Source organism: Silurus aristotelis (genome assembly GCF_946808225.1).
Source record: "Silurus aristotelis genome assembly, chromosome: 16".
NCBI lineage: Eukaryota > Metazoa > Chordata > Actinopteri > Siluriformes > Siluridae > Silurus > Silurus aristotelis.
The window spans coordinates 22,243,669-22,258,969 of record NC_139589.1 but is presented as its reverse complement, the minus strand read 5'-3'; the positions used below and the strand labels follow the sequence as shown (position 1 = coordinate 22,258,969).

Below are 15,301 nucleotides of genomic sequence, written 5' to 3'. Positions count from 1 at the left end.
CTTATTTGTAAATTTGTGTTTTCTTCCAATATTCTTCTAAACTTGAAAATTTCGACTTGAAAAGTTTTAAACTCAGTAATTCCCTGCCCCACCCCTTCCAGTTATTTATTTTTTTTTTATCCAATATTGGCCGTAATATATACAGCGTGTAAAAAAGTATTAAACACGTCACTCAGTAGATATATTTTTATGGTGCTATTGACACAATTGGACAGAACTAAAGATTGGGGTTTATAGAAGAGGCCCATGGAACCTTCAAGATTTTAAGTGTGTTTGTGTGGAAGAATGGGCCAAAATCACACCTGAGCAATGCGTGCAGCTAGTTTTCTCCATACAGGACGCTTGAAGCTGTCATTATCATCAAAGGCTTTTGTAATTTCAGTAAGCGTGTTTAATACTTTTTCCCTGTGTCATTTCACATTATTATCATATAACTTAATTTATGGACATCTATATATATAGTTTCTGTGAATAAAAGTCACTTGAGGCAAGTGACTCATCTCAGTGCGCTAAAGTAAACCAAATAACCACGAACACTCATACACACGCATGCTAACCCTAGTTCTGTTCTTGAAAGACCTTTGGTTGAGGTTTCAAAGCTCTGTTCTCTAGCTGATATCTGACTGTTGACCCACAATAACCCACAACTCTGCACTGACCTACTTTTGCACCACTGCATGCACTAACAGTGAGCATGCTGGGTAACCCTCATAGTGGTGGGGGACACAGTGTAGTCAGTCCTATAATGACTCAAAACTCTTCTATTACTTTAACCGTCAGCGCTACATCGAAAATATGGAAAGTCGCAGCCCAGTGGACTTCTAAATGGATGGTCAGGGGTTTAAATCCCAGCACCACCAAGCTGCTACTGCTGGGGCCTTGAGCAAAGGTTTCTCCCCCTTCAGGTTCTCGGTCGTATAAATGAGATAGTTGAGAGAACAAAATGTCACTCCGGATGAGGGCGTGAACCGAATCTCACAAAAATCTAATTTAAGATCAATTACATATGTTATTTGAGCATGTTATTTTTGCACAGTTATAATGTATATTATTATATACGCCATATCTTATTACCTACTGCACCTTCTCTACATGCATCACTTTCACCCCTGTACATATAATACCTACACCCGCATTTACCACACTGCTATTTATTGTAAGTAGGCCACTGGTACTTTGCTATTTAAATGCTAATTTAATTCTATTGGCTCTCTGTATGTACTTTGGACAATGACAATGAAGGTTTATTTAATTTAATCTAATCTAATCTAAACGGTCAAACTTCCAAAATGTTTGAAACTTGTTATACCACAGATCTCTTGAACGCTCGCTTCTGATTGGTCAGAATATTATTGATTTAATGGAACAGCATCTCTGTCCGTTTTATTGTGTATTATATTGCTAATGCATTCGAATCTGTTTTGCCGTTTTTAACGTAACCGATGTGCTTTAATAGGAGACGTTTTTTCACATATCCTCACTATTCTTCAATATCTTCTTCAATATTCGTCAATATATTCAATATATAGTAAATTAGTTTCAAAATAATTTTGATATCAAACTTACAGTATTAGTTGCAAAGGGTTTTTTTGGTCTTTTCTTTTTTCTTTGTTTTTTTTCTCCCCTGGCCTGAGTTTCCAGTCCGGTTCTGCACGTGGCACGACATCACTGTAATTATGGTGACACGGACGAGTTGAAACCTGGACATGATGTAAATATATTCACTCGAATGTAAAATCTTGTACTGAAGACATGCCCAGAGCCGACTTTGACTTTGCATTTGACTTTGCAAACTCCAATTATATTAAGAAATATCGGGGGATTAAAAAGGTTAGTTTTGGCGGGAGAGCGGTGAAGATATACGCAGCTTGAGTTTCAGGCTACATTACGCCGATGTTCTTTGATGAGCTGTGAAAAATGAGCAGTCAACAAGGTGGTGGAGTGGAAATGAGCAAAAAAGTGGCAATGTTCTTAATATTTCTTGTGCTTTTTTTTCTGTTTTTTTTTCTCTCTCTCTCTTTCTTGCACACTCATACATCACTACAGGGGCATCTTTTATCAGGGTTACTTCTGTTCCCGCTGTGGGACTGGTGCACATAAAGAGTGCCTGGAGGTCATCACCATCTGTAGAATCAGTGAGTTCCACATGTTCATTTCTGCTTTTATGAGTTAAATATATTGAATAAAACCACCAGTCACTGACTCTCTCTTTCTCCTTTTTTTTTCTTAAACCCCACCCGTCTCTCTTTCTTCCTTTCTTTCTCTCTGTCCCATGTTCTTCATTTGCTCTTAATTCTGAAATGATACTATTTCTCTCTTTCTCTCTTTCTCTCTATTCTCTATCTTTTTCATCTGTCTTTCTTTTTATTATTCCCTCATTCTTTCATTCAATCCCTATCTTTGCATGTCTCTTTGCTCTTCTTACTTTCTTTTTGTTTTTCCAATCGACTCTCACTCTTTTTATTCTGTTTCTTTGCATCTCATCCTCTCTCGCTCTGTACGTCTTTCTTTCTGTATCTCTGTCTTTCTGTTTCTGGACACCTGTCTGTCTGCCCCCCTCTTTTTCTCTCTCTCCTTTTCTTGATCTGTAGATCCCCATGATTCGGTGAGTGTAACATCTACATTTAGTTCATTATCAGCTGAATAATATACGCATGTAAATCACGTGTGAAATTATAATGCACAACCTCTTTTTGTCTTCCAGGAGGTTGAACTTCCACAGTCAGGTACTGTAGAGACGCATGTCCTCGGGTCTTCTCTGAATAATAATTCTTATTATATATATTTGTCGAGTCCTCAGTCTACATGCAGTCCTGGTCAGAGACTCTGGCAGTAGCTCGCTGCTGCCCTCCAGTGAAATCACGATTTATTTCAGGATAAAGAGCATGGAGAATATAGAGTTTGGGTTTTACTCAGGGGAAGGTTTTTGGTATTATAGGGACTGTATTTTTAGACTTTTGTGGTATTTTGGTATTTTATTATAGTTTGATGTGTGTGAAGTACAAGATCATTTCCCAAATCCTTAAATGTAGAGAAACTGGCGATGTTTTGGACTTTGCCGTCTTTCTCTTGCATGATTTCAGGTCCAAAGATGGTTGCAATCAGGAACTACCATGGCACTCCAGCTCCTCCAGGCAAGTGCCCCCTTTCCTTCCAGACAGGTGATGTCATTGAGCTTTTGAAGGGAGATCCGGAGACCTCATGGTGGGAGGTGAGCTCTTACTTTTGTTCGTTTCTGACTGCAACTTGAGTCACAGTTGCTAAGAAGAAAAGTCACAAAGGCCTTTGGATATGTTTTTGATGGTTTGTGTGTGTGTGTGTGTGTGTGTGTGTGTGTGTGTGTCCACCAGGGCAAGCTCATTCAGACCCTGAAGATCGGCTACTTCCCCAGCTCCAGTGTAAAGCCATGTCTAGACCCAAAGGTGAGTCGTTAATGAACATGGACAAAAAATATTGGGACACCTGACTTTTTCAGCCATATGTGGTGCCTCCCCAAAGCACACAATTGTATAGGATGTCTTCGGAGGTTCTGGTATTACATCGTCCCTTTACTTAAACAAAGCCAGCTCCATGAAGATATACTTTAAATCGGTTGGAATGGAAGATCTCCTGCTATAGAGCTCAGACCTTAACCCTATTGAACACCTTTGAGATGAATTCGAATCTTGACTGCACCCCAGACCTCCTCACCTAACTGGCTGAATTTCACACAAGTCTCCACAAGCACACACGTTTCTGGCAGCAACCTAAATTTAGTCTTTCAAGTAATAAACCGTAATATGGGACACTGAAACGCAAGCGTCCTACTTTAATAAAGGTGTGAGGTAAAAAAAAACAAAAAAGAAATAGATGCCTCAGATTATGTTAAATGATGTTAAAAGTTCGCATTAAAAGTTGTCATAAAATTTCTCTTGACAAACACGAGTTCTCGAGGACAGCTGTTACAGGGGAGTGTGTGCAAGTTCATGCTGAGGCCAGGAACAATTCCATCAGGCAGAAACACAACACCCTTATTCTTGTTTCCTGCAAAATTAATAGGTTTCACACCCCACACACAATCTACAACATACCAATCTGTCTCTTACTGCACTATATAACGCTCAGGCGTAACATTATGACCTCCTGCCTAATATTGTGTTGGTCCCCCTTTTTTTTTGCTGCTGAAACAGTCCTGATCTGTTAAACATTAACAACGGCAGCAGTCTGAGCTACAGGAGCTCGTCTGTTGGATCTGATCACACGGTCCAGCCTTCACTCCGCACGTGCATCTCACTACTGTTCCTTCCTTGGAGCAATTTTTGATAGATTCTGACCACTGCAGACCAGGAACATCCCACACGAGCTGCAGTTTTGGAGATGCTCTAAACCAGTCGTCTAGACGTCACAATTTGTCAAACTCTCAAATCCCTACGCCCATTTTTCCTGCTTCTAACACGTCAATTTTGAGGGCAAGATGTTCACATGATGCCTAGAAAATAAATCCCACCCACTAACAGGTGATAAAGAGATAATCAGTGTGTATATGTGACTAATGAGAGCAGAGCCAAAAAAGAAATGTTTGTACATTAAAAGTGGAGAATCTTCTAACATATGTGCTATGATCTGAAAATAGTTAAATGTGTCATCGTGAATGATTTTGCTACAATACCTTTCCCTCTTTCTCTCTAGCCGTCTCAGTGTTTTTCGACTCGCCAGTCCTCGAGAGAGATGGATTACAATGTTTATCTTTGGTACGTCCCTTTTTTTCCTTATTTGTTTTTCCCATTTCAGCACTATTGATTTTTTTTTTTTCTTTGCATCACCAGTTTACTCAAAGCAGAGCAAAATGAAATGATAATGAAACCACTCCAGGAGCATTTGACCTAACTAAAATTCATCAGAAACAATCGCACTGCACTTATGGCTCGAATCGATGGAGATGATTGATTGCGTTGAGCTGTATGCAATGCACATCATGGCGTTTCTCAATGCGCTGACCTCTGTAAGGCTTGTGATGATGAATGAGAGTGTGTGTGTGTGTGTGTGTGTGTGTGTGTGTGTGTGTGTGTGTGTGTGTGTGTGTGTAATACAGGTTTGCGGGTAACATGGAGAGGCAGCAGGCTGATAACCTCCTGAAGTCCCACAGCAGTGGCACATACCTGATCAGAGAGCGCCCCGCAGAGGCTGAACGCTTCGCCATCAGCATAAAGTGAGTGAACGACACCTGCCTGCATCTCTACAGCCACTGACCTTATAATCAGGGTTATTAAAGGAAAGTGTTTGTGTTAATTAACATGTCATTGCCTCAGAATTAAAAAGTCCCTTTTGTCATTGTTCACAAAGAAAACGTTTTGTTGTGTTGCTGCAAAGTTTCAGGATTTCTTGATCAAAACTAAGGTTTGGATCAAAATGATTGAAAATCAGAATCAGAAATTAGAATTTCTTCTGTATTGCATCTATGAATTTCAGCAGCACAAATGTATTTATTTGATGTATATTGATTGCAGGAGACCAAACAGGATTCACACTTTTATTGTATTGTATTGCTGTTCGTTCGTTTCTTGGTTGTTCGTCCATTTTCAGAAATGCCGTCTGTAATTCCGTCTGTAATTTCGTCTGTCGCCAATTAAAGGTTCACAAGATTCACCTTTGACCTGATTTAGAGAACTAGTTGATCATTGGTTGATCCGATGCCGTTCACTCGCCTCCATTAGTGACAATCAAGATTCATCCGCACAATTCCTCAAAGTCACATCTCCCCAAAAAGGTTTACTAGAAATTTTAGATGACAGATTCTAAAAGCTGCTTTAACCATTTTGCATTCTATGACGTATACAATGAGATGATGCCGAGATGTTTTGGTGATTAAAACTATTCAGGTGCAACCAGTATAATATATTTTGATCAACATGAACATGAAAAACTGATAATGTAGAAAATAGCAGACACTTGTACACAATCAATTAAATGAACAAAACACAAAACGCTTTTATGATGTGCACAAGTGACTAAATGATGTGGAGGTTCAACAAGTAGTTTTGAGAATTTAATTCTGCTCTGAGGAACGTTCCAAAGCAACTTAGAAAAACAGTAACGCTAAATATTGCTATGCATATTTTACTGAAGTTTTATTTTTTTTAGAAGATTAAGATTCGATGAGTGTTAAACCGTGATTCTTGTCTCATGGCCAGGTTTAATGATGAGGTGAAACACATTAAAGTGATCGAGAAAGACAACTGGATTCACATCACAGAAGCGAAGAAGTTCGAGAGCCTGCTGGTAAAGAGTTCAGCAGCTAATCCAGGTTAGCCGGGCTGTGAAGCAGGAGGAAATGAACACATGTTCACTGTGTCTGCAGGAGTTGGTGGAGTATTATCAGTGTCACTCACTGAAGGAGAGCTTTAAGCTGCTGGACACAACGTTACGATTCCCGTACAAGTCCCGAGAGCGCTCCAACTCCAGAGCCAGCACCCGCTCCCCAGGTACACACCTGCCTCTCTCTCTCTGTTTCTCACTCTTTCTCACTCTCACACTCTCTGTGCCTCCCTCTCAGTTTTTGTGTATCTCTCAGCATATCTCTCTTCTGTATCTCTTTCTGTCTTACTCTTTGCAGCTATCTGTATCTGAATATCTCTTTTTGTCTTTCTTTTTTTTTTCTTGCTGTCTCTGTATCTTTTTGTCTGATTCTTTCAAGTCTGTCTGTCTATCTATCTATCTATCTATCTATCTATCTATCTATCTATCTATCTATCTATCTATCTATCTATCTATCTATATCACTTCTTCTTTGTACCTCTCTTTTTTTCTCTGTATGTCTGTACATCTCTTGCTTATTTTTCTGTCTGTCTGTCTGTCTGTCTGTCTGTCTGTCTGTCTGTCTGTCTGTCTGTCTGTCTGTCTATCTATCTATCTATCTATCTATCTATCTATCTATCTATCTATCTATCTATCTATCTATCTATCTATCTATTTATATATTTTTGGAATTCTCTATTTGTCCATCTCTTGTGTATATCCCTCACCCCTACTGACTCCTGCTGAAAAAACATCTGCTTGTCCCGCCCCCCACATGATGCCTGCCACGCCTCCTCCCTTTGCACCTGTCACTCACGCCATGGCTCGGCTGCCTGGGTGTCGCCCCACCGCCTCTGTTTTTGTTGCTGCAGGAGGAGGTTTTGGCCCTGCAGCCTGAATAGGTTCTGTTCCACACATGCAGCAGGGTCCATTATGAAAAGAAACTCAACACCCTCTGGCCAGAAGCCTACGACACCTCCTTTGTTCATCGTCCAGCCGTGTCTAAACAGCGTGTGCAGAAACACATGGCTGTAAAAAGAGCGAGAGAGAAGCAGGAGAACCGCTGTAGCGAAACAAAACGATTGGACCAACTCTGTTATATAACTTCTTGATTTTAACTCCTCAGATGTGCAAGATGTCTGCAAATCTGTTATCTGTCTTTTTTCTTGCTGCTGTATTTTTTCCTACTTAATATTCTTCTACTATTTTCTCTCTTTTCGCTCGTCTCCTAGCAGCCTCCTGTGCTTCCTACAACTTCTCCTTCCTCAGTCCTCAAGGCCTCAACTTCTCTTCTCAGAGCTCTACTCCCTTCTGGTCAGGTATTCTCTCTCGCTTTCTCTCTCTCTCTCTCTCTCGCTTTCTCTCTCTCTCTCTCTCTCTCTCTCTCTCTCTCTCTCTCTCTCTCTCTCTCTCTCTCTCTCTTTCTCATTTTGCTTTTTTCTTCCTGTTTCATTCCTTTTTTCCACCACCTGCTCCCACCATGCTCTCCAGTGACGCATGACAAACTCCATTGCGAACTCCATTTCAGCTACGGAGCATTGCTCCTGCCCCTCTTTCATCTCCTCTCGCACTATTCACCTGTGTCCTAAACCGCTCCCTGCTCCCCGTGCCGTCGATTTCATCCATTTAATAATCTGCCGTGTGTAACAGTTTTCACGCCGAAGGTGGTGAGCACAGCGGTGGCCAGGTATAACTTTGCAGCCCGAGACATGAGAGAGCTGTCTTTGCGAGAAGGCGACATCGTTAAAATCTACAGCAAGATCGGAGGAGACCAGGGCTGGTGGAAAGGAGAGGCTAACGGCAGGGTAAGACATGAGCTAGAAAAGAGACGGAACTAAAATAATGCCTTGGGTGATGTCTCAGGTTTGAAATCACTCTCCAAAGTGGATACATTCGAAACTCCATCGCAGTACTTTTGAAAACAATGACACATTTTAAGTCATGTGATGACGTCTGTCCCTGACATTGGCACAAAGTTTCTAAGATCCATGTAAAGGTTTTCAGGTGTTTCAGTGTGGATATGAGAAACTTTTGGTCAAACGATTGAAAACGGCAGTGTCCTACGGCTAGGTTGGATTGTACTTGCTGATAACTAATTAATCAACTGATAAAAAATGGTTACTGGATAAAAAACCAACACTCCATATAAAATAGTACTGAACTTCATTACAAAAATAAAAACAAACAGTACCAAATCATGAAAATGTTTCATAAAAAATTTAATAAATGAATGTAATAATTATATTAATAAATATTCAGGAATAAAAGACTTCAAAGTGCAACAAAAAGTAACACAAAAAAAGTTACATCCATTAATTAAAAAAAACATGGCATCAGTGATTTGCCTTTAGAGTCCATTCTCATACTGTATAACGCAACCCGGAAAAACTATTGGTATGTTTTTTCCATTGGCTGATAGTTCCAGCAAACCGAAGAATCGGTCGACCTTTAATCAATGCAAAAAAGCAAAGAAGGGAAATATTAGTGTGAAGCTTTTAATGGACTTTCAGTGCAACTTCTCTATACCAATTATTAGAATATAACATCTAGGAAACAAGGATATAAATATCAGTGTACATTTGATTTATTTGACAAAATGTAACTTTACTGATGCCAAAAGTGTGTTGTGTTGCGTTGTGTCAAGTAGTCATGTTGTTGTATTCCTGGTTGTAGATCGGCTGGTTCCCTTCAACGTACGTTGACGAGGAAGGTGTGCAGTGAAGCTTTGATGGCATCTGCTCTTTCCACTCAGATCATCTCCTGTCCACTTCCACCCGGCAGAGGATTTCTTCTGTTTCCGGAGAAAACCCCTTTGTGGAATCTGTACATTGTTTTTGCTGGAAACTGATTTTACAGTGAATATTTGTACTCCTGTTTCTTCATTTCGCCAATTTGATTTTTCTTCGTTCTCTTCTCCTTCTTCTTCTTCTGAAAATGTCTGTGTGATCTGTGTGAAAAAAACTGGAAATTGTTTCTGTAGGTCTGTTGGAGAAACACAGCAGAGCAGAACCTGGTCTTGGGCAGAGCAGAGCTTCTGCTGCTCCTGAATTTGTGTAAAAATAGATCTATAAAGATTTCTATGGCCAAAACAGCATGAGCTGTGGTGTGGGGAGGTGTGTGTATAGATAATTTATTCCAGAGAAGTATCTATGATTTAAAAAAAAATACATAAAAAAAGAGTGGTGTAAAAGTTTCTTATGAAAGTAACCTGGAAAAGATGCACTTTGCATTTCTTTACAGACTAAACTTGCCTTAGTAGTCATTCGAATGCCTTGTGGGCTGATGGGAGCAGTGGAAATGTGCTTTGGGGAAATTTTTTTTTTTGACTGGCAGACAAACAGACGAAATGAAAACAAATGAAAACACACCTCAGCCCTGTTTAGTAATATGGTGCCTTTCAGAAAGTGAGGTCACAGCTCTCGGACCGCACGTCCAGGTTCTCCCTGATCTGTCAACTCTGAATATCAAGCCGGCCCTGGGAAATCTGTAACGAAAATAGAGGGTGCACTGGAAAGATCCTCAGGAAGATCTTGGTGGATTGTGAGAGAAAAAGGGGTTGAGGACTTGCTATCCAGCTCGCTTACAGACACACCGATCCGCAGAAGTGAGAGTCGAACCTAAACACACGGTGCGTTGATGTGAGGAAATCCAGCGATCTCCTCGGAATCTGCAGCCTCCTTCGTTTTTCAAATTCCAGCACAAACGTTTTATAACACGCTTTGGTTGAATATTACCTTTCGAATCACACCTGTATGAAGCATCCCCCCCCCACCCCCACCTCTGATTTCCTCTTGCCTTACCGACCGGTTGACCAATGGTGCTGCAGTGGTGCGTTATTAATCTGTGTGTTCGTGCCAGGATTCTGTGGACTAAGAGCTCGCTGCTTTACCTGGACCTCAGCCATCAAGTGCACTTTATCCATCCGAGACCATGAAACAGGCTGAAAAGTTCTAGAGATAAACAAGGACGGATAAATAAGCAGGCCCTCGTCTCTTGGACCCGACTTCAAATCGTCCTCTACTAGAAAAGGAGTACTCCGTGATTTTCCGACACGGGCCGTACCTAATCATTACTTCTGAAACTCCTCCGAAGCTGCACTGATATCAGCCCCTCATATATTCTACTGAAAAACATCACGTTGCTGTGTTCCATCACTCAACACTGGCACTATTTCATACAAAGCCGAGACGGACGGTGTGTGCGTGTGTGTGTGTGTGTGTGTGTGTGTGTGTGTGTGTGTGTGTGTGTGTGTGTGTGTGTGTGTGTGTGTGTGTGTGTGTGTATCTGGCAAGAATCCTTCACTGTCCAGCTCCAGGCCTGGAAGGGTCTGTGGTTTAAGCACAGAAGCTTCATCGCTGTTTGTGTAGTGGACAGAAAGCCATTGCATGTTCTCATAGATATTACAACTCCTGTCAGTGATCCAGTAAAAAAAAAAAAAAACGAATAAATAAATGAATTGTGTACTTTTTTTTTTGAATGGTCAGTTCTTTCCAAACTGAAGTCTATCACAAAATAAATATTTTTTTTTGTCTATGTGACTGGCTCTTTATTTACTGTCACGTGTTCCTGGTGAGTCAAGGTAAGATCAGAATCTCTTGCTACATGAACTTTTTTTTTAATGAAAATATTTTTCAACACTGTAATTTTGGATTCGAATTGAAATAAATCAGTAGCACGAGAGCTCTTGATTGCTCCTCGATCACCATAAGATTTGTAAAGATTTATTTTAGTACAGCGCAATTTTTCAGGGACTTTTTAATGATAATAAGCAAATTTGTAAAAGGGAACAAAAGCAAAACGTGATGTGTTTCTGCTCACACGTCCAGAGGCATCATATACTTTATTATTTCAAGATTACAGTGATCAGAACATTCACAATGAATCCGAGTCAAGACATTTCTTCACTCCTCAGTGATGAAGGTTTTATGTTAATTTTAATTCAGCACAACTGTTCAGTTGGAGTTAAAATACAGAGAAAATACAATATTGCAAAATGGTTTTTTTTGTTTTTTTCTTTTAACTGTTGTAATTTTTTAGATGATTGTTCAGATCTTTCTCTTGCTCTCTCTATAGTCAGGACAGAACCTCCAGGCAGAGGCAACCAGGACTTGAGCTGAAATATTCTAGATAAGAAAAAACATGATGCTACAAAACATTTGCCAGAAACCTTGAACTTCCGGCCACAAAACAGCCCCAAACCTCCGACTCTGTACAGTATTTAACAATGAGGTACAATATAAGATTTTATTTCTTCCATGCAGCTATGAGAAATGATTTCTTTCTTGAAATTTCAGCTGATCGCAACAATGACGTCACTAGTATTGTTAATGACGTGGTGAAGATCTTTATGACATTCTCGAGGGGAAGAAAGATTCATTTCTTGCAGCATTATCAAACTAAATCATCAAAATGTTTCAGCTGTAATCTTTAGGCTTGTTTTTCTTTATTTCTCACCACATGCAGTCAAATTTCCCAAAACCAGATGTGTTTGAAAGAGAAATCCTTCTACTATGGCTGTAAATGTACTTAATGCTACTAATTTCCTTAACGTTCATTTATTTCGTATTAATATTTTAGTTACATTTTCTCAGTCAAACGTGTGCAATCTTATTTATATCTCAGGGAAACGAGACATGGGTAGAAATATTTTAGGGATGTACTGCATATTTTTGAGAGAAAATACTTTTATTTAATCAAAAAAAATTTTAACTCCAGTTAGAACGATTTTCGTTACATTTCTGCTGTAGTTTGAATAAGAAAAATATTTTTATTTATTTATTTTATAAAACAATTGCAACTATTTATAAAGGATACTGTATACGGTACTTTGGTGTATAAAGCACCAACTCTTTGTTTAGATAATCGCCATTTTTGGTCAAATTTCGCACATATTGGTTACAACTAATATATAGCACTCATTTGCTATTTTATCAAAGCTCTCTGATAGATATATGAGTTGGTGTACAACAATTGTATAGTACGATACACTAGACTTTGTGTAGTGTGTGTAATTTGTAGAGTGTGAAAAATCCAAAGCTTGTAAACCAACTGATGGAACAGTTTTATTAAGGATTATTACAATATTCCATCAATCAGTATTTCAAAGTTATTTCATGGCCCCATGTTTTATCAACAGAACACTTCTAATGGTGTAAGTCTTTGTCTTTGCCACTTAGGGGCAGCACATCACTAAACACTCTTAGTCATTGGTGTAGGTCTGTAGATTGCTTGTTTTATTTGTAGCCTACATCAGGAGGTTAGTCAGTTAAACCTGAACATTTCAAATGACCAAGCACCTTTATTTTATGTCTACACATTACCTGTGTGTACGAGAAACAGTTCTGCTATGTTCGGTGTAGACCACAGCAGAGGCAGTGTTTTTGCTATTGGTATTAGAGCATGAGCAATCCATCAGTCAGAGTGTGTAAGTAGAATATCAAGTGGTGACCTTGAGAACTAATGTGGTTCAACGGCCAGGATGAAATTAATGCCGTAATTTTCTTCCATGGATGTCACCTGCATTGTTAAATAATAATGCTCATGTGGAGGTCAGTTTGGAGAGAGGGCATAACAGGTATGTCTCATAGAGAAGGCTGAAACATCAGAATTAGTCTAATCTCAACTATAATCAATATAATATCCTACTGGATTTCTATGGATGCAGATATTCTTTTCACTCGAACTAGGAGAAACAAAGCCAGCTCCATGAAGATCTGCTTTACATGGATTAGAGTGGAAGATCTTCTTCTATAGAGCTCTGACCTCAAGTCTATCGAACACCTTTGGGATGCACCCCAGGTCTCCACATCTAACCTGCATCTGTACCTGATTTTACACCCTTATGACTGAATTAATCTCCAAAAGCACATTCCGAAATCTAGTGAAACCTCTTCCTAAAAGAATGTCGGTTATTATAACAGCAAATGTTATTATTCCACATATATAAATGTGGAATGGGATTTATTTTTTTTTAAACATAAACTTTTGTCCATATAATGTTTTAATGCATTGCAAGTCATGCTGCTTGTACTGCTTTGTTCTATTTATTATAAAATGGTTTTATGACCTAAAGAGGTGCTGGAGCTGCATTTATCAAGTAGCAAGTGAAAGTGGGGGTGAGGTTAAATCTATTCAAATAAAAAAATTCAAAGGGCAGTTCGTTAATCAAGTCGATTGCATTTATGACCATGATGACCCCAAACTGACGTGTGTATGTGTTTGTAGAGTGGTTTATCCAGTATGTGTTCTGCCTTATACATAATACTTTTGTAATTATCGATTTGGTCCAAAGAGCTCTTAATATTTAATAAGCAACCTTTATGCATAGTTCGCTTTTATGTAAATAGATGCATATAGAAATGCTGAATTTGTAAAAGATGTATTCACATGCACAGCTTTATTGCACTTCATAATTTGTGTATAGAAAAATGTATAACTGCAGTATTCATGGATTATCAACTTATTTCGATATTATACTGTATATTTTCTGTTATTCAGCATTCTGTGTACTTTTCCCCCAGAAACACTTTCGTGCTCCTGTTTGTCAAGTGTCCAGAAAGGTTTTTTTTCCTACTTAACATGGGCATGACCACTTTGGTGCACTCAAAGCCAAGGCTGTTGCACATGCATTATAGTGAAACTGTGCAAGCTGTTTCGGTGAGAGATGAGTTGCCAATGGAATCTATGCACACAAGCACTTTGCTTAAACAATGCAGCATAATTTCAGCCCGAAAGTGCAAACAGTGAACCAAGATCTAGTTTTATTATTTTTTTAAACGACCTTCATTGAAGTTATTTTAGAAATAAGTAACACCCATGGGCAGATTGGGTACCTGGGTATCCTGGATATTCCTGCTAATGTTCTTGTTGCTATATTTAGATCTTTTAATTGCATTACAGCTCTTTGTTACAGAGTAGGTCTAAGCTGTTTCTGAAGTAAAGAGTCCAGAGAGCAAACTGTGTATGCATTTAATAGATTACCTTCAACTTTTACAGGTCGTGATGCTTCAGATAAGAGTCCTGCAACACTCGAAATCAGTACCACGGACAGTGTCCTTTACTGCACATTGTCCAGCAAAGCCAACCACAGACCAGTTATTGCGATAAACTCTCCTGTCTGGCAGCACATTAAGGAGATAATGAGAGCACTGCTGGCTAAGAGAAAAGACAATCTGTTGCACGCATGGCTGCATCAGTAATACCCTGCTCCCTCTATCCTCTATCTGCACATTACCCTGACAAATCCAGCCATCCGAATCGTGTTCTCAGCAGTGATACTTCTTTACAACACAGAGTGACCAGAGCACCTGCACTGTGCCATGCACACTCACCATCGCTCGCTCCTCTACCCATGTTTCCCATGGCTTAATTCTTAGAGACTCGAGTAGCCATCTGTGTTGTTGTTTGCAAATAAGCCTAGTCTGTTTAGTCATCTTGGGATTAGAACATGAATCTTGATGATTTTTCTAATTTCTGACATCTACAGTATATTACAAAAGTGAGTACACCCCTCACATTTCAGCAACGATTTTAGTACGTTTTTAAGTGACAATTCTATAGAAATGAAACTTGGATATATTCTAGAGTAGTCAATGTGCAGCTTGTAGAGAAGCACAGATTGACTGTCCTCTAAAAAATAACTCAACATGCAGCCATTATTTTCAAAATAACTGGCAACAAAAGTGAGTACATCCTCAGTTATGTGGTTCGCTGTGCATCGCTTAACCATCATGTTCATGGTGACAGGATCATACAAATTTGTGTAGCTTGTATTAATGCAGTTAAAATGTGATGCTTTGAGTACAATTCTCTCACACTGACCACTTGATGTTCAACTTCCACCTAATGGCAAAGAGAAAGAAAGGATTTGAGAATTAGAATCGTTGCTCTCCACAAAGATGCTGAGGCTGTAAGAAAATCAGTAACACCCTAAAACTGAGTAACAGTACAGTGGTCAGGGTCATACAGAGGTTTTCCAAGACTAGTTCCACTCAGAACAGACCTCGCAAGGGTCCATCAAAGAGTCCTC

General features: G+C 39.4%; 1 protein-coding gene across 8 annotated transcripts in view; it reads left to right on the top strand.

Annotated features, from left to right (window-relative positions):
* Positions 1-10,806, top strand: part of vav2 (vav 2 guanine nucleotide exchange factor) — a 155,546-nt gene extending 144,740 nt beyond the window's left edge. For 3 of the 8 annotated variants that reach the window (XM_083564052.1, XM_083564051.1, XM_083564050.1), the window contains exons 18-26: positions 2,047-2,135; positions 3,033-3,211; positions 3,351-3,422; positions 4,669-4,730; positions 5,072-5,188; positions 6,171-6,258; positions 6,338-6,461; positions 7,924-8,078; positions 8,947-10,806. In XM_083564052.1, the coding sequence (XP_083420178.1) occupies positions 2,047-2,135; positions 3,033-3,211; positions 3,351-3,422; positions 4,669-4,730; positions 5,072-5,188; positions 6,171-6,258; positions 6,338-6,461; positions 7,924-8,078; positions 8,947-8,994 (934 nt within the window). In that variant the 3' untranslated portion in view covers positions 8,995-10,806. Of the gene's footprint in view, positions 1-2,046; positions 2,136-2,591; positions 2,606-2,704; positions 2,727-3,032; positions 3,212-3,350; positions 3,423-4,668; positions 4,731-5,071; positions 5,189-6,170; positions 6,259-6,337; positions 6,462-7,505; positions 7,593-7,923; positions 8,079-8,946 lie in introns of all 8 variants that reach the window. The other 5 variants (XM_083564049.1, XM_083564047.1, XM_083564048.1 and 2 more) reach the window with 3 other exon arrangements.
* Positions 10,807-15,301: the final 4,495 nt, after the last annotated feature.